The sequence below is a fragment of the Sciurus vulgaris genome (assembly GCF_902686455.1).
Source record: "Sciurus vulgaris genome assembly, chromosome: X".
Classification (NCBI taxonomy): Eukaryota; Metazoa; Chordata; class Mammalia; order Rodentia; family Sciuridae; genus Sciurus; species Sciurus vulgaris.
The window spans coordinates 122,540,659-122,560,927 of NC_136471.1; the positions used below are offsets into that span (position 1 = coordinate 122,540,659).

General features: G+C 39.5%; 1 protein-coding gene across 1 annotated transcript in view; it reads right to left on the reverse strand.

Annotated features, from left to right (window-relative positions):
- Positions 1–581: 581 nt before the first annotated feature.
- LOC306651620 (ornithine decarboxylase-like) overlaps positions 582–20,269 on the reverse strand; it is a gene marked incomplete at its 5' end in the record, with an annotated part of 29,767 nt that continues 10,079 nt past the window's right edge. Inside the window, 2 exon segments of the mRNA XM_079124265.1 lie at positions 582–1,281; positions 1,283–1,908. Of these exon segments, the coding sequence (XP_078980391.1) occupies positions 921–1,281; positions 1,283–1,908 (987 nt within the window). The 3' untranslated portion in view covers positions 582–920.

A 20,269-nucleotide genomic window follows, 5' to 3' on the forward strand; every position in this document is an offset into this window, starting at 1 on the left:
TCCAACACAAGGAGTTGCTGATGAGCCCCCCATGTGGCTCTTTTCCTACCTTTTGGTCACTAGGCAAGATGGGAAGGAAGGGAAGGAAGGGAAACCTGGGATCTATAAGAAGACAAGACAACCCCACTTCCCGGGGGAACCAGCTCTGGATCCCCTTCTCTCTGGCAAACTCTCTCTCTGTTCTGTCCCGTATATACAACTTGTTTTCTGTGCTTGCCTCAGTGTTTCATGGGTGTTTAATCTTCAACACCAGGGGAATGAGGACCCCCTCCTGATTTTCAAGTATCAATAGGATGTGACTTGTGTGACTGACTATATGCTATTGCTTAGAATCCAGCCTGTGGAGTTAGGTGTTCTTTTGTAGACACAAAGTTGAAGATGATTTTCACTTTGGAGAAAAGATAATGCCAAAGGTTATGTCTATTTGTCCCTATAGGTCACTAAAAAACTTTGTCTCTAAGTTTACAATCTTATTCCAGAATTCTTTTTCTCCACTAACTATATATGTGTGCATGTATGCATACAAATGTGTGTGTGCTTGATTATCAGTCCTTATATCCTCTGAGCCAGCTTTTTTTTTTTTTTTATTTCAAGATACTTTATTTTCAAAACAGGTCACAACATTAAGCTTTTGGCCCATTCTGCCATTGTACAAGCTACAAATGCTTGCTGGGCAGCTAAGGGGGCACTCTTTAGTAGCTTGTTTGAAAAGTGAATAAAAATCCATATAAAACAAATATTCAAATAGTTTCCATAGGAACACAGATAAGTGTGACCCCATCTTCTAGTCTTCCATATTGCTGCATCTGTGCCAACCCTACTCTTACAAAGACATTCAAAACTAGCAGTAATTAAGTTAAATGGTCCCCCCAGATTCCTTAACTTAAGCTAAACTTGCAGTGAACAGCTAAGAGTGGCATCTACACATTGATACTAGTGGAGGCACACGCTGCTGAGGGACGTTTCATGCTGCTTTCCTGAGCACAAGACACAGGCAGAGTGCCGACGTCCTGCTCCTCCACTTCGGATGGGAAGCCATGGTTCTGGATTTGCTGCATACATTGCCATGTTGGTCCTGACATCACGTAATAGATAGTTGGCCTCTGGAATCCATTGAAAGTAGAAGCAGCAGCAACAGTGTATGCGCCCATGTTTTCAAAAAGCATCCAATCGCCTACGTGCATTTCAGGCCGGTCACAGCGCTCAACAATCCGATCAAGGCCATCACATGTTGGTCCCCATATGCTGGATGAATAGTACTTCTCATCTGGTTTAGGTCTTCTGCAGCAGGGGCTTCACGTGTGCATGATCATAAAGGATGCAATTAAATGATCCGTACACTCCATCATTCACATAATACATAAAGGTCTGTTCACTTGACTCATCTTCACCATCAGAGCCTGTCTGTTCCTTTAAGATGATTTTTTTGGCAATGATATTAACTGCAAGCGTGAAAGCTGAGGCAACATAGTATCTGCCTGGCTCAGCTATGATCCTCACTCCAGAGTCTGATGGAAAGTATTTGTCCAGTGCTGGGTTGATCACACTGGTGATCTCTTTGAATTTAAGCTTCACATCCTCAGACCCAGGAAAGCCACCACCAATATCAAGTAGATACATGCTGAAACCAACCTCAGCTCCCATGTCAAAGACACAGCGGGCATCAGAGATGGCCTGCACGAAGGTCTCAGGATCAGTGCAGCCGCTCCCCACATGAAAGCTAACACCAATGACATCAATATTTAATTCTTTAGCTCGTTCCAGAAGAAGTCTGCTGGTTTTGAGTGTGGCACCAAATTTAACACTGAGGCGACACACTGCTTTGGAATCATCAGTGGCAATCCGCAAAACGAACTTTGCCTTTGGATGAGCTCTGGCAACTTCTGAGCCAGCTTTGTTATCCTGCTCCTTGATAAGTTAAATATATATTTTATTGTAAACAAATGGGATACATGTTGTTTCTCTGTTTGTACATGGCGTAAAGGCATACCATTTGTGTAATCATAAATTTACATAGAGTAATGTTGTTTGATTCATTCTGTTATTTTTTCCCTTCCCCCCACCCCTCCCACCCCTCTTTACCCTCTACACAGTACTTCCTTCCTCCATACTTGCCCCCCTCCCTAACCCTAGCTCTAACCCTAACACTAACCCTTCCCTCCCCCCCATTATGTGTCATCCTCCACTTATTAGCGATATCATTCGTCCATTGGCTTTTTGAGATTGGCTTATCTCACTTAGCATGACATTCTCCAATTTCATCCATTTGCCTGCAAATGCCATAATTTTATCATTCTTTATGACTGAGTAATATTCCATTGTATATATATACCACGGTTTCTTTATCCACTCATCAATTGAAGGGCATCTAGGTTGGTTCCACAGTCTGGCTATTGTGAATTGAGCAGCTATGAACATTGATGTGGCTGTATCTCTGTAGTATGCTGATTTTAAGTCCTTTGGGTATAGGCCAAGGAGTGGGATAGCTGGGTCAAATGGAGGGTCCATTCCAAGTTTTCTAAGGAATCTCCACACTGCTTTCCAGAGTGGCTGCACTAATTTGCAGCCCCACGAGCAATGTATGAGTGTACCTTTCTCCCCACATCCTCGCCAACACCTGTTGCTTGTATTTTTGATAATCACCATTCTAATTGGGGTGAGATGGAATCTTAGGGTGGTTTTGATTTGCATTTCTCTTATTACTAGAGATGTTGAACATTTTTTCATATGTTTGTTGATTGCTTGTAGATCTTCTGTGAAGTGTCTGTTCATTTCCTTAGCCCATTTGTCGACTGGATTATTTGTATTCTTGGTGTAGAGTTTTTTGAGTTCTTTATAGATTCTGGAGATTAGTGCTCTATCTGAAGTATGATTGGCAAAGATATTCTCCCACTCTGTAGGCTCTTTCTTCACATTACTGATAGCTTCCTTTGCTGAGAGAAAGCTTTTTAGTTTGAATCTATCCCAGTTATTGATTCTTGCTTTTATTTCTTGTGCTATGGGAGTCCTATTAAGGAAGTCTGGTCCTAGGCCAACATGTTGAAGATTGGGACCTACTTTTTCTTCTATAATCTGAAGAGTCTCTGGTCTGATTCCAAGGTCCTTAATCCATTTTGAGTTTAGTTTCGTGCATGGTGAGAGACATGGGTTTAGATTCATTCTGTTGCATATGGATTTCCAATTCTCCCAGCACCATTTGTTGAAGAGGCTATCTTTTCTCCATTGCATATTTTTGGCACCTTTGTCTAGTATGAGAAAATTGTATTTATTTGGGTTTGTGTCTGTGTCCTCTATTCTGTACCATTGATCTACCTTTCTATTTTGGTACCAATACCATGCTGTTTTTGTTACTATTGCTTTGTAGTGGAGTTGAAGATCTGGTATTGCAATACCCCCTGTTTCACTCTTCCTGCTAAGGATTGCTTTAGGTATTCTGGGTTTCTTATTCTTCCAGATGAATTTCGTAATTGCTTGCTCTATTTCTGTAAGGTACATCATTGGGATTTTAATTGGAATTGCATTGAATTTGTATAGCACTTTAGGTAGTATAGCCATTTTGACAATATTAATTCTTCCTATCCAAGAACATGGAAGATCTTTCCATCTTCTAAGGTGTTCTTTAATTTCTTTCTTTAGTGTTGTATAGTTCTCATTGTAGAGGTCTTTCACCTCTTTTGTGAGATTGATTCCCAAGTATTTTATTTTTTTCGAGGCTATTGGGAATGGGGTAGTTTTCCTAATTTCTCTTTCTGAGGATTCATCACTTATGTATAAAAATGCATTGGATTTATGAGCATCGATCTTGTAACCTGCTACTTTACTGAATTCACTTATGAGTTCTAAGAGTTTTCTGGTGGAATTTCCAGGTTCCTCTAAATATATAATCATGTCATCAGCGAACAGGGATAGTTTGAGTTCTTCTTTTCCTATTCGTATTCCTTTAATTTCTTTGCTTTGTCTAATTGCTCTGGCTAGAGTATCAAGAACGATGTTGAATAGAAGTGGTGAAAGAGGGCATCCCTGCCTTGTTCCAGTGTTTAGGGGGAATGCTTTCATTTTTCACCATTTAGAATGATATTAGCCATGGGCTTAGCATAAATGGCCTTCACAATGTTAAGGAATGTTCCCACTATCCCTATTTTTTCTAGTGTTTTGAGCATGAAGGGGTGCTGTATTTTATCAAATGCTTTTTCTGCATCTATTGAAATAATCATGTGATTCTTGACTTTAAGTCTATTCATATGGTGAATGACATTTATTGATTTCCTGATGTTGAACCAACCTTGCATCCCTGGGATGAAACCCACTTGATCGTGGTGCACTATCTTTTTAATATGTTTTTGTATGCGATTTGCTAAAATTTTGTTGAGAATTTTTGCGTCGATGTTCATTAAGGATATTGGTCTGAAATTTTCTTTCCTTGATGAGTCTCTGTCTGGTTTAGGTATTAGTGTGATATTGGCTTCATAGAATGAGTTTGGGAGGGTTCCCTCCTCTTCTATTTCATGGAATACTTTGAGAAGTATTGGAATGAGCTCTTCTTTAAAGGTTTTGTAGAACTCGGCTGAGAACCCATCTGGTCCTGGACTTTTCTTTGTTGGTAGGCTTTTGATGACTTCTTCTATTTTAGTACTTGAAATTGGTCTATTTAAATTGTGTATGTCCTCCTCATTCAGTTTAGGCAATTCATATGTCTCTAGAAACCTGTTGATGACTTCGAGGTTTTCTGTTTTGTTGGAGTATAGATTTTCAAAATAGCTTCTAATTATGTTTTGTATTTCAATCCTGTCTGTTGTGATATTTCCTTGTTCATTCCGAATTTTAGTGATTTGGGTTTTCTCTCGTCTTCTCTTTGTTAGTGTGGCTAAAGGTTTATCAATTTTGTTTATTTTTTCAAAGAACCAACTATTTATTTTGTCAATTTTTTGTATTGTTTCTTTTGTTTCAATTTCATTGATTTCAGCTCTGAGTTTAACTATTTCCTGTCTTCTACTACTTTTGGTGCTGGTCTGTTCTTCTTTTTCTAGGGCTTTGAGCTGTAGTGTTAGGTCATTTATTTTTTGAGTTTTACTTCTTTTATTAAATGCGCTCCATGAAATAAATTTCCCTCTAAGTACTGCTTTCATAGTGTCCCAGAGATTTTGATATGATGTTTCTTTGTTCTCATTTACCTCTAAGAATTTTTTAATTTCCTTCCTAATATCTTCTGTTATCCATTCATCATATAATAGCATATTGTTTAATCTCCAGATGTTGGAATAGTTTCTGTGTTTTACTCTTTCATTTATTTCTAACTTCAATCCATTATGATCTGATAGAATACATGGTAGTGTCTCTATCTTCTTGTATTTGCTAACATTAGCTTTGTGGCATAATATATGGTCTATTTTAGAGAAGGATCCATGTGCTGCTGAGAAGAATGTGTATTCGCTCTTGGTTGGACAGTATATTCTATAAATGTCCGTTAAGTCTAAATTATTGATTGTGTTATTGAGATCTATGGTTTCTTTGTTCAATTTTTGTCTGGAAGATCTGTTCAGTGGTGAGAGAGGCGTGTTAAAATCACCTAGTATTATTGTTTTATGGTCTATTTGGTTTCTGAAATTGAGAAGGATTTGTTTGACATACATGGATGAGCCACTGTTTGGGGCATAGATGTTTATGATTGTTATATCTTGCTGATTTATGCTTCCCTTAAGCAGTATGAAATGACCTTCTTTGTCCCTTCTGACTAACTTTGGCTTGAAGTCCACATTATCTGAAATGAGGATGGATACTCCAGCTTTTTTGCTGAGTCCATGTGCATGGTATGTTTTTCCCCATCCTTTCACCTTTAGTCTAGGGGTATCTTTTTCTATGAGGTGAGTCTCTTACACTATTGTTGGATCTTTCTTTTTAATCCAATCTGCCAGTCTATGTCTTTTGATTGATGAATTCAGGCCATTAACATTCAGGGTTATTATTGAGATATGATTTGGTTTCCCGGTCATTTGGTTCATTTTTTAAATTTTATTTATTTATTTGTTTGACACAACTTGGCTCCTCCTTTATTTGACCATTCCTTTAGGATAATTCCTCCCTTTGCTGATTTGCTTCTTTGTTTTTCATCTCTTCCTCATGGAATATTTTGCTCAGAATGTTCTGTAATGCTGGCTTTCTTTTTGTAAATTCTTTTAGCTTTTGTTTATCATGGAAGGATTTTATTTCATCGTCAAATTTGAAGGTAAGTTTTTCTGGGTATAAGATTCTTGGTTGGCATCCATTTTCTTTCAGGGCTTGAAAAATGTTGTTCCAGGCCCTTCTAGCTTTTAGGGTCTGGATTGAAAAATCTACTGATATCCGTATTGGTTTCCCCCTGTATGTAATTTGGTTCTTTTCTCTCACAGCCTTTAAAATTCTGTCTTTATTTTGTATGTTAGGCATTTTCATTATAATGTGCCTTGGTGTGGGTCTGTTGTAATTTTGTGTATTTGGAGTCCTATAAGCCTCTTGAACTTGATTTTCCATTTCATTCTTCAGATTTGGGAAATTTTCTGATATTATTTCATTGAATAGGTTGTTCATTCCTTTGGCTTGTTTCTCTAGGCCTTCCTCAATCCCAATAATTCTTAAATTTGGCCTTTTCATGATATCCCATAGTTCTTGTAGATTCTGTTCATGATTTCTTACCATCTTCTCTGTTTGTTCAACTTTGTTTTCAAGGTTAAATATTTTGTCTTCAATGTCTGAGGTTCTGTCTTCCAGGTGTTCTATCCTACTGGATATGCTTTCTATGGAGTTCTTAATTTGGTTTATTGTTTCCTTCATGTCAAGGATTTCTGTTTGGTTTTTTTTCAATATCTCTAACTCTTTATTGAAATGATCTTTTGCTTCCTGTATTTGCTCTTTTAACTGTCGATTGGTGCGATCATTCAATGCCTGCATTTGCTCTTTCATCTCATCGTTTGCTTCTCTGATCATTTTAATTATGTACAATCTGAACTCCTTTTCTGTCATTTCTTCTGCCATGCTGTCATTGGGTTTTATTGATGTAACATCTAGATTTGTTTGCGGCATTTTCTTTCCTTGTTTTCTCATATTGTTCAGGTATCAGTGGACCGCTGAGAAATTGCAGATTTCCTTTATTGACTTACAATATCCCTGAAGATTTCTATATATATATCCCCTCTTAGCCTTCAGTAGGCTGAAGTCTTGGAGGAAGTTGATAATGCGGTGCTCCACAAGGAAGCTGCCTCTCTAGGAGTGGTGGCCTTCAGGTGGGGTATATTCCCTGCTAGTGGGCAGAGGTGCCTCCACTTGTTGACCAATGGTCATCCAAAGGGGAACTAGGCTGCGGGCTGAGGCAAGGCCTGTTTGGGCCTGTGTCTCTGGTTTTACCGTCCTTGTGGGGAAACCTCACCCGGCAGGGAAGACTCACCCGGTGGGGAGGTCTCGCTGGTCAGTTCCCTCCTAGAGGTTCCCCTCAATTTACAGCTACCGCCTGGGCTGAGCTGCCTTCCTCTGCAATGTTCCCAGGGGCCCAGCCCTACCTCCTGGGCCTGGGAGCCTCACTCTTTGCAGATGAATCTCCTTAGGCTGCCTCTCCTCAGAGAATCTGCCCGCACTCCTGGAACCTTCGCTCCGCCCCTAAGCCTGTCTCTGTGTGGCTCTTCCACCAAGAAGCCTCCTAGATCCTGGGACCCTGCTCTGCACCTAATCGCCTGGCTATGCGGCCCCTCCTCTGAGCAGCCACCTGGGGCCCCGTACAATCGCTCTGAATCCCAGAGACCCGCCACAGGCCTCTTCCTCCAGACAACCGCCCAATATTCCGGTGCGGTCACTAGGAGTCCTAGCAACTCACTGCGTGCCTCCTCCTCCCACCGACCACCCGTAGCCCTGGGCAATCAATCACTCCGAGTCGAAATGACCCTCCCTGTTCTTCCTCCTCCTCCAGGTAACCCCCCGGGTGTTCAGGAGCGGTCACTCTGAGTGGCTCTGAATCCACGTGACCCGCTGTACGCATCCTCTGGGCAGCCACCCGGAGCTCTGGTGCGGCCACTCGAGACCAAGCGACCCACCGCGCTTCTCCTCCAGGCAGCCCCCCTGTGTTCAGGAGCGGTTGCTTTAAGTCCAAACAACTCACCACTCACCTCCTCCTCTGAGCAGCCGCCTGGAGCCCTAATGCAGTCACTGCATGTCCAAACGCCCCGCTGCGCTCCTCCTCCTCCTCCTCCTCCTACTCCTCTGGGCAGGCCCCGGTGTTCAGAAGTGGTCTGAGTCCAAACAGCTCACCACGCGGCTCCTCCTCTGGCAACCGCCTGTAGCTCTGGTGTAGTCACTCCGAATCCAAGCGGCCCCGCTCCTCCTCCTCCTCGTCCTCAGGGCAGGCCCCGGTGTTCAGAAGCAGTCGCTCTAAGTCCAAACAGCTCGCCACGCAGCTTCTCCTCTGGCAACCGCCTGTAGCTCTGGTATAGCCACTCCAAATCCAAGCGGCCACACTCCTCCTCCTCCTCCTCAGGGCAGGCCCCGGTGTCCTGAGTCCACACAGCTCTCCTCGCCGCTCCTCCCCTAGGCAGCCTCCGGAGCCCCAGTGGTTGCTCCGAGTCCCAGCGCTGTGCTGAGCGGCCTCCTTTACAACGCTCCCAGTTGTCCGCGTTCACTGCTCCAGCAGGGGGAGGGGCGTCTCGCCGGGCAGCTCTACTTCACAAAGTTCCCTGCGTTCCGGGACCACCGTCCCATCCGGGACGCCTCCCCAATGGGAGAGACTCACCTGGCTGCTTTGAGTTGGTCCCAAGTCTCTCAATTTCTCCTCTTTTGAATCCTGAGTCCTGGAGCAACATGAAATGCAGCCACCCTCTAGGCCGCCATCTTGAAACTCCTCCTAAATATATTTTTGACACATGTTCATTGTATAACTTACACCAGAACCCTTGGAAAGTTGCACTTTGACAATGAGTAAGATTTGAGTTCTCAGCACGATTTAGGCAATCTTAAATAGCTACACTAGTGGCTTCAAAAGTTCACATTAGCTGAGCATGTTGATACACACCTGTGATCCCAGCTTCAGGGAGGTTTAGGCAGGGCGGTGGTAAGTTTGAGGCCACCTTTGACAACTTAGGGAGACCATGTCTCAAAAATAAAGAGAAAGGACTGTGGTAGCTCAGTGCTAAAGCATCACTGGATTCAATCCCCAATCCTGAAAAAAAAGGAACACTATTAATGTAGTGAACATTGTGGTATGCCACCCAGGGAGAACTCCCCTTGAGGACCAAGGTATTTGTCCTTCCAGACGCTGAAGGTACAGTAAATGAAGCCTGTTGGTGGAGTTCCTCTATAGAAAATTAAGAGGCTGCCCCACCAAACTTTAACTTCCTCAGGGGGAAATATGAAGATGCTTGCCACAAAGTCACAACTCAGAAGCTATCCCAGCCTCAGATCTCCCTGTGGGGTCACCTGAGGCTTAAGTTATTCCTCCTGCTTCCTTCACACACTGCTATGGTTTCAATATGTGGTGGCCCCCAAAAGCATATGTATAAGACAGTGCAAGAATTTTCAGAGGTGAAATTAAAACTGGAGTTTTAGGGGCTGTGGTTGGCTCAGAGGTAGAACGCTTGCCTAGCATGTGTGAGGCACTGGGTTCAATCCTCAGCACCACATAAAAACAAACAAAAGGATTGTGTCCATCCACAACTAAAAAAATGTAAAAAAAAGAGTTTTGAGATGAGACTAGATTTCTTGTTTTGCCAATTTCCTTCTGGATTCTTTTTTTATTTCATTTAAAAATAGATACTTTTATGTTATATGCATTTCACATCAATAATTAAAAAGAGAAAATTAAACAGTGCAAAATCACAGAGTCTAATTTTTTAATTGTTTGTTCTATTTAGTTATACATGACAGCAGAATGCTTTTTGGTTCATTGTACACAAATGGAGTACAACTTTTCATTTCTCTGGTTGTACACAATGTAGAGTCACACTGTTCATGTAATCATACATGTACAAAGGGTAATGATGTTTGTCTCATTCCACCATCTTTCCTTCCCCCCTCTCCCTCCCCTCCCCTCATTTCCCTCTACACAATCCAAAGTTCCTCCATTCTTACCTTATCACATGCCCCCAAACTTACGTATCAGCATCCACTTATCAGAGAAAACATTTGGCCTTTGGTTTTTTGAGATTTTCTTATCTCAGCACTATTTTCTCCAACTGCATCCATTTACCTGCAAATGTCATAATTTTATTCTTCTTTATGACTGAGTAATGTTCCATTGTGTGTATATACCACAGTTTCTTTATCCATTCATCAATTGAAGGGCATCTTGGTTGGTTCCACAATCTAGCTATTGTGAATTGTGCAGCTATGAACATTGATGTGGCTGCGTCACTGTAGCATGCTGATTTTAAGTCCTTCGGGTGTAAACCGAGGAGTGGGATAGTTGGGTCAAATGCTGGGTCTATTCCAAGTTTTTTGAAGAATCTCCATACTGCTTTCCAGAGTGGCTGCACCAATTTGCAATCCCACCAGCCATGTATGAGTGTACTTTTTTCCCCCCGCATCCTCACCAACACCTATTGTTGATTGTATCCTTGATAATAGCCATTTGAATTGGAGCAAGATAAAATCTTAGGGCAGTTTTGATTTGCATTTCTCTAATTACTAGAGATGTTGAACATTTTTTTCATATATCTGTTGATCAATTGTATATCTTCTGTGAAGTGTCTGCTCAGTTCCTTAGCCCATTTGTTGATTGGGTTATTTGTATTTTTGGTGTTATGTTTTTTAAGTTCTTTATAAATTCTGTAGATTAGTGCTCTATCTAAAGTGCATGTGGTAAATATTTTCTCCCACTCTCAAGGCTCTCTCTTTACATTATTGTTTCCTTTAATGAGAAAAAGCTTTTTAGTTTGAATCCGTCCCATTTATTGATTCTTGTTTTTATTTTTTGCACTATGGGGGTCTTATTAAGGAAGTCTGGTCCTAAGCCAACATGATAAAGATTTGGGCCTACTCTTTCTTCTGTTTGGTGAAGGGTCTCAGGTCTAATTCCTAGATCCTTAATCCATTTTGAGTTGAGGTTTGTGCAGGATGAGAGATAGGGCTTTAATTTCATTTTGCTGCATGTGGGTTTCCAGTTTTCCCAGCACCATTTGTTGAAGGGGCTATCTTTTCTCCATTGTATGTTTTTGGCACCTTTGTCTAGAGTGAGGTAAAAGCATTTATGTGGGTTTTCTCTGTTTCTTCTATTCTGTACCACTGGTCTACATGTCTATTTTGGTGCCAAACCATGCCATTTTTGTTACTATTGCTCTGTAGTATAGTTGAAGTTCTGGTATTGTAATGCCTCCTGCTTTGACTATTCTGGATCTCTTATTCTTCCAAATGAATTTCATGATTGCTTTCTCTATTTCTATGAGGTACGTCAGGGATTTTAATTGGAATTGCATCAAATCTGTAGTGCTTTTGGTAGTATGGCCATTTTGAAAATATATATTAATTTTGCCTATCAAGAACATGGGAAATCGTTCCATCTTCTAAGGTTCTCTTTAATTTCTTTCTTTAGTGTTCTACAGTTTTCATTGTAGATATCTTTCATCTCTTTTGTTAGACTGATTCACGAGTATTTTTTTTGGAGGCTATTATGAATGGGGAGTTTTCCTAATTTCTCTTTCAGAGGATTCATCACTTATGAATAGAAATGCATTAGATTTATGTGTGTTGATTTTATATCCTGCTACTTTGCTGAATTCATTTATGAGTTCTAGAAGTTTCCTGGTGGAATTTTTTGGCTCCTCTAAATATAGAATCATGTTGTCAGCAAATAGTGATCGTTTGAATTCCTCTTTTCCTATTAGTATCCTTTAATTTCTTTTGTCTGGTTGACTGTTCTGACTAGGGTTTAAAGGATGATGTTGAATAGAAGTGGTGAAAGAGGGCATCCCTATCTTGTTCCAGTTTTTAGAGAGAATGCTTTCAGTTTTTCTTCATTTAGAATGATGTTACCCTTGGGCTTAGCATAGATAGCCTTTCCAATGTTGAGGTATGTTCCTACTATCCCTATTTTTTTCTAGCATTTTCAACATGAAGGGGTGCTGTATTTTATCAAATGCTTTTTCTGCATCTATCGAAATAATCATGTGATTCTTGACTTTAAATCTGTTGCTATGATGAATTACGTTTATTGATTTCTGGATGTTGAACCAACCTTGCATCCCTGGGATAAAACCCACTTGATTGTGGTGCACTATCTTTTTAATATATTTTTGTATGCGATTTGCTAAAATTTTGTTGAGATTTTTTGTGTCGATGTTCATTAAGGATATTGGTCTGAAATTTTTCTTTCCTTGATGTGTCTCTATCTGGTTTAGGTATCAGGGTGATATTGTCTTCATAGAATGAGTTTGGAAGGGTTCCCTCCTCTTCTATTTCATGGAATACTTTGAGGAGTATTGGTATTAGTTCTTCTTTGAAGGTCTTGTAGAACTTGGTTGAGAACCCATCTAGTCCCAGGCTTTTCTTTGTTGGTAGGCTTTTGATGGCTTCTTCTATTTCATTCCTTGAAATTGATCTGTTTTAATTGTGTATGTCCTCCTGATTCAGTTTGTGTGCATCATAAGTCTCTAGAAACTTGATGTTTTTGAGATTTTCTATTTTGTTGGAGTATAGATTTTCAAAATAGCTTCTAATTATCTTTTGTATTTTGATAGTGTCTGTCATGATATTTCCTTCAAAAATTTTTTTTGTAGTTATAGATGGACAGCATGACTTTATTTTGTTTCATTTTTATGTGGTGCTAAGGATTGAACCCAGTGCCTCACACATGCTTGGCAAGCACTCTGCCACCGAGTACAGCCCTAGCCCATGATATTTACTTTTCATCATGAATTTTAGTAATTTGAATTTTCTCTCTCCTCCTCTTCATTAGTGTGGCTAAGTGTTTATCAATTTTGCTCCTTTTTTCAAAGAACCGACTTTCTATTTTGTCAAATTTTTTCAGGTTTTTTGTTTCACTTTCATTGATTTCAGCTCTGATTTTAATTATTTCCTGACTTCTACTACTTTTGGTGTTGATCTGTTCTTTTTCTAGGGCTTTGAGATACAATGTTAGGTAATTTATTTGTTGACTTTTTATTATTTATTGAATGAGCTCAATGCAATAAATTTTCCTCTTAGTACTGCTTTCATAGTGTCCCAGAGATTTTGATATGTTGTATTGCTGTTCTTGTTTACCTCTAAGAATTTTTTTATCTCCTCCCTGATGTCTTCTTCTATCCATGCATCATTCAGTATCGTATTATTTAGTCTTCAGATGTTGGAGTAGTTTCTATTTTTTATTCTATCATTGATTTCTAATTTCATTTTGTTATGATCTGATAGAATGCAAGGTAGTAGCTCTATTCTTTTGTATTTGCTAACAGTAGCTTTGTGGCATAACATAGGGTCTATTTTAGAGAAGAATCCATATGCTGCTAAGAAAAAAGTGCGTTTGCTCATTGATGGATGGAATATTCTATATATATCTGTTAAGCCTAAATTATTGATTATATTATTGAGTTCTATGGTTTCTGTGTTCAATTTTTGCTTGAAAGATCTGTCCAGTGGTGACAGAGGTGTGTTAAAATCACCTAGTATTATTGTGTTATGGTCTATTTGGTTTCTGGCATTGAGAAGGATTTGTTTGACGTACATGGATGAGCCACTGTTTGGGGCATAGATATTTATGATTGTTATGTCTTGCTGATTTATGCTTCCCTTATGCAGTATGAAATGCTCTTCTTTATCCCTTCAAACTTTGGCTTGAAGTCCACTTTATCTGATATGAGAATGGAAACCCCTGCTTATTTACTGAGTCCATGTGTATGATAGGTTTTTCCCATTCTTTCACCTTAAGTCTGTGGGTATCTTTTTCTATGAGATGAGTCTCTTGAAGGCAACATATTGTTGGGTCTTTTTTTTAATCCAATCTGCCAGTCTGTGTCTTCTGATTAATGAGTTTAGGCCATTAACATTCGGGGTTTTTATTGAGATATGATTTGTTATTCCTGGTCATTTTGGCTTATTTTATTTTTTAACTTGACTTGGTTTCTCCTTTGATTGACTTTTCCTTTAGTGTAGTTCCTCCCTTTGCTGACTTTTATTGTTGTTTTTCATGGAATATTTTCTCCTCATGGAATACTCCTCATGGAATATTTTGCTGAAAATGTAGTGCATGCTATTTGTAAATTCTTTTAACTTTTGTTTGTCAAGGATGTTTTTTATTTCATCATCAACTCTGAATGTTTGTTTTCTGGATATAAGATTCTTGGTTGGCATCCACGTTCTTTCAGAGCTTGAAAAATGTTGTTCCAGGCCCTCCTGGATTTTAGGGTCTGAGCTAAGAAATCTGCTGATATCCATATTAGTTTCCCCCTATATGTAATCTGATGCTTTTCTCTCATGGCCTTTAAAATTCTCCTTATATTTTATGTTGAGCATTTTCACTATAATATGCCTTGGTGTGGATCTGTTGTAATTTTGTATATTTGGCGTCCTGTAAGCCTCTTGTATTTGATTTTCCATTTCATTCTTCAGGTTTGGGAAATTTTCTGATATTATTTCATTGAATAGATTGTTCATTCCTTTGGTTTGTATCTCTGTGCCTTCCTCAATCCCAACAATTCTTAAATTTGGTCTTTTCATGTTATCCCATAATTCTTGGAGTTTCCATTCATGATTTCTTACCATCTTTTCTGTGTGGTCAACTTTATTTTCAAGGTTAAATATTTTGTCTTCATTGTCTGAGGTTCTGTCTTCCAAGTGATCTAGTATGTTGGTGATGCTTTCTATTGAGTTTTTAATTTGGTTTATTGTTCCCTTCATTTCAAGAATTTCTGGGGTTTTTTTCAGAGTCTCTTTCTTTATTGAAATAATCTTTTGCTTCCTGCATTTTCTCTTTTAACTGTTTGTTGAAGTGATCATTCATTACCTGCATTTGCTCTCTTGTATCATCCTTTACTTCATGGATCATTTTAATTATGTAAATTCTGAACTCCTTTTCCAACATTTCTTCTAGCGTGCTGTTAATGGATTCTATTAATATAGCATCTTGGTTTGTTTGGGGCACTTTCTTCCCTTGTTTTTTCATGTTGTTTGTGTATCTTCCCCTCTAGCAGTGTGGATCCTAGGTATTACAATTTCCTTCCTATAGATTTATAGTGCTTTTGCAGGTTTTCAATACCTCACCATAAAGTGGAAGATCAATATTAACAGCACCCAATGCAAACGATATGCATCCTTAAACAAAATAGCCCCTATTAAGATATTAACATAATTGTCATAATAAACACAGATGCTGAGTTCACTTATTATCTACAGCATAAATAATTGGTTTGCAATAAGGTCTACAATTTCCCACCTACCAACCCCTTGCAAGGCGCTCTTCTCCCTCTGCAACAAGATGGTGGCTGTTAGCACACCTAGCAGGGATAGCTCAGATATAACCAAACCTGCAGGGCCCTTTGTGATGATCTTTCAGGTCCTGGCTGTTATCCCTGGATATAAGCAGCCACATTCCAAGTTGGTGACAGCAGAGGTGGCTAACCTGTAGGTATCTTGATAATGAGTTTCCACCCAGTGTCCCCAGATGGAAGCTACCTCAACTAAAGGTGGTGACTGGGATAATCCAAGATGGCAGCAGAGGCATCCCAAGGCATTTGTAGATAGGAAACTGCAGCAAGGTGCATCTCCACTGTGCAGGGGCATGGGGTCCGTGGGGTCCACAGGGTCCGCAGAGTCCATTCAGGACAGCCAGTGCAGGGCAGGGCCTGTGCAGAGTGACTAGAACTGGAGATACATGGGGGAGGTCCCCTTCTAGATTCTTGTCTCACAAATTTAAAAAATAAAATCCACTGACAATCATGGAAAGGAAGAGTAAACACAGTAGGATTTATATAAGTGAGAAGAGGGAGAACTCTCACCATGCCAGAGAGGGCCTGATAGCAGAAAATCCCATTTTGGTGTGCTAGCTTAAGGGTGCATATATGATTCTGGGTAGAGAACCATATGGGCATTGAAAACAGCACCAAAATCTTTGATCAAAATCTATGTAAAACAGGCATTGAAAACAGCACCAAGGCTATCCTCTTTGAGTTTTAATTTTTCCTATCAACTTCCATCTGGGTTCACCTCCATCTCCCATTTTCCCACCTCTGGGCAAAGGAGTTGGCTAGTTATTCCCACAGGTGAGCCTCAAGATCTTTTACTTTAGAAATAGGTCTTAATAGTGCTCATCAATATTTCTATGGGTTAGCCCCAAGTTATGGTTTCTGCATTTGAACAAGACTTCAATTGGGGTCTGTCACTTCTGATTACTGACCATTTCCTACTCTTTTGTTGTTGTTGTTCTTTTTAGTTACACTTGACAGTTTATTTTAACACATTTATACAAACATGGAGTTTATCTTATTCTAATTAGGATCCCAGTTTTGTGGTTGTACATGATGGTGAGATTCACTGTGGCGTATTCATATACGTACATAGGAAAGTTAGGTCAGATTCATTCCACTGTCTTTCCTATTCCTGTCCCCCTCCCTTCCCTTCATTACCCTTTGTCTAATCCAATGAACTTCTAGTCTTCACCTACACTCACTTGTGTGTTAATATTCACATATCAGAGAGAACATTAAATCTTTGTTTTTTGGGGATTGGCTTATTTCACTTAACATGCCATTCACTACTCTTATTCAAAATGATTATGAGAGTTGTAACCTAATTAGTGGATTTTTCCACCAATGAGGATTAACTGGTCAGTAACTATAGGCAGGTAGAGTGTGGCTGGAGGAGGTAGGTCACTGGGGGTGTGCCATTGGGGTATATATTTTGTCCTAGGTGAGCAGAGCTCTCTCTCTCTGCTTCCTGGTATCTGTGTTCTGAGCAGTTTTACTCCATCACACCTTTCCACTGATGTTCTGCCTCACCTTGGGTCCAGAGCTATGGAGTTGGCAGACCACTGACTGAGCTTCTGAAACTTGCAGCCAAAATAAACTTCCTCCTCAAAAAGGAAAGGAGAGGAGAGGAGAGGAAGGAGAAGAAGGAGAGGAGAGGAGAGGAGGGGAGAGGAGGGGAGGGGAGGGGAAGGGAGAGGTTTCAGGTCAGGAGAGGAGAGGAAGGAGAGGGGAGGAGAGGAGAGGAGAGGAGAGGAGAGGAGAAAGGAAAGGAAAGGGAATGGAAGGGAAGGGAAGGAGGAGTTAAGAGGTTTCCTCTTCTATGTTCTTGTCAGGTCTTTTGGTCACAGTGATGCAAAGCTGATTCTCTCTCTCTCTCTCTCACACACACACGCACACACACACACACACACACACCTCAAGAGCACTCTGGATACACTTCCTGTGTCCTAAATGGTCTTAGAGTCCCTGGAGAACCTGCCCTGAGTCAATTAGGCATTGGGCTAAGGGCTTTATATGCATTATCTCTCTTAATCTTTATTATAATAAGCAATAGAAACAGATAACAACCCTGAAATAAGCAGGGATGTAACAATTGTAGCTTCACCACAAGGGAGAAACTCTGGCTAATCTCCCTCAGGCTAAGTCATTTGTCCAATGTCATACAGGGCTAGGAAGTGCAGAGCTGCATTCCAATGAATTCAGGGTTGCTTTGGAGCATGAGTTTGCCCTGACCCACCCCAGTGTAAAGCTCTTTTCTGGGGAAATCAAGCAGACCCAAACCTAGAAGCTAGTCTATACAGCTTCCAGATATATTTGCTAGTTTCCCAAGCTATCATCTCAACTAGATGCCCTCACTAGAATTGTTGCTGACTTTGCAAAACCTTGAGAATCTTCTGCAGAGGGCATTTAATCCATTTTTGTATTGTCCTCTTCAGCAGAACATGGTATCTTCTGTCAGGGGACACAGAGTTGATGAGAGATTTTTTCCCCCTCATCCAAGAGACAACTCATTCCTAACTGCTCATTTATTAAGAAAATAGCAGTGTATACTTTATCCATGCCAAGTATTTTTCTAGTGGAAGATTTATGTCTTCTTTTATATCAAAGTTAAACCCATCACACAATACGGGCATATTTACTATAACTTAAATTTCACATATATAATAGAGCCATTTTAAGTTAGGGATCCATGTGGTCAGAATGGAGCCATTTTAAAATTTGCCAACAGATATCCAGTCACAACTGTAGTCCTTTTCTATGCATGTCCCAATTTAAATTAGCTAATCACATAAATTGTACACCCAAACTCTTCCTGTCAAGAATGAGGGGCAGTGCTTCGTTAGGGATAAATATTGGTGGGCTGCCCACCCCGATGTGTTTGCTCTCTAAACTCCCGTGGATCTTTCTGCACAAGTACATTTTTGCCTTGCCAACCCACTTTTGGGCATGTGCTTGATTTCTTATAGCACCTCAGCATTTCTAACACTAGGGATGATGATGGAGCAGACAACAAGACTTGATATTTACCCCACCCTCCTGGAGTTTATACTCTAGCAGGGAAGAGAGATGGTAGACAAGTAAATTAAGAAATTATTTGCAGTTGTGATGTGCATGAAGGTCAGGTCTGTTGCTACTCGATTTCAGGTTATTACAGTTTGAGACATTTGCAAGATTCCTTGATTAATGTTTGTCTCCCTCACTATTAAGCCCCATGATAGCAGGATTGCCATATCCCTACCACGCAACACAGATGCTCAGCAAATATTTGTGAGTGCATACACACAGTTATTACTAAAGGAAATCTACGAATTAAAATCCATGGCCTCTGATCTGCATCTCTTTCTGCCAGACTCATATATTATCATAAGATGAAGGCGTCAGGGAATCTCTAGTACCTAGTGATATTAGCATATTTCACAGAGCAGACACATAATAGATCTTTGTTGAATGATTGTTTTTTAAAAAATTGAGAATAGGTATACCAGTTTGGATGGTTCTGCACACACAGCAGAAAGTATTTTCAATATTAAGGACATTTATCACACATAACCAGCTCCAAATGCAACCCAATGACATCAGGATTCTAAAGCAGCAACTCTTGGAGTATCTTGGCTCTGAAAAAGGTTGCTGCAGCTTCAGCATCCCATCCTGACACCATAGAAGCATGAAAAAGTCTTCTTCTACTATTCCTTAGTGTTGCCAGGCAGTTAACTTTTCTAGATGCTCCCAGCAGACTTGTACTTCTCATTGATCAGTACCTACTCCTAAGCTAATCACTGGCCAAAAGGAATGAGATTAACACATGTCTTACTTGAGGTAATACCATCTTCTAACCAAAAATCCCCAAGATGCAGAATGACCCAAATATGATAGAAGTTTTTTTTCTCCCTTGTGTGAAGTCCAAACAAGATGTGCCTGATTGCAAAACTTTCCTCTGAGTGGCAATTCAGGGACCAGGATCTTTTCATCTCATGACTCCCTCATCTTCCGATTTTATCATGTTTTTCTGCATCAAGCCAACAGAATGAAGAAAGTATGGAGCAGACACACTGTTTTGTCTGTTTTGTGTATATATGCACACCCGCATATTCCATGTTGTGTCTACATAAGTGCTTGTGTACATATATCATGAACATAGTATCAATTGGTTTATAGGTAAATGAGTACTCATAAATTTAATTACAAAACAAAATGTCTTCAGTTCATAGGACTTAAATAAAACTTTAACAAAAAGGGTCAATTTAAATTGGTAAGAATATTTGTAATTATAAATGCACACATTTTTCTTGGTAGCTGGCCAACAGAGTGTTCATTTCTATAAAATATTTAAAGTACAATGTCCATTACTTCTAAGGATTTTTCTTTGACAGGAATAACTGCCTTAAAGTGTTAACTAGACTTGCTTGATACCTTGCTTTTCATGGATAACAAGTTATAAATGGGTAAATTATTTTTAACATAAATGGGATTAATCTTCATGAATGTGTTTATTGGAGGGCACATCTGATTAATTTACAAAGTAAAAATACTAAAATATCAACTAAATATAAATTCAAGTACTCTAGGCTTCTTGAATTCTAAATGATAACATGTATTTGGGTCTAGTAAATGTGTTTTTATAAATTGGTAAATTTTTTAAAAGGAGGTTTAAGATTGCTTGCTTTTTTGGGGGGGATCTTACCTAAAAGCAAGGTTACTAAGAGTTAAAATTCTAATGGGTATAAATCTGTATGTGTACAAAAAGTTTCAGTTGTTTTGATTAAAATACTATAAAGAGCATTTTTTTATTTTTAAAGTAAACTATTTTCTCTTTTAAAATATTTTATTAGTTGTTGACAAACATTTATTTTATTTATTTATTTATG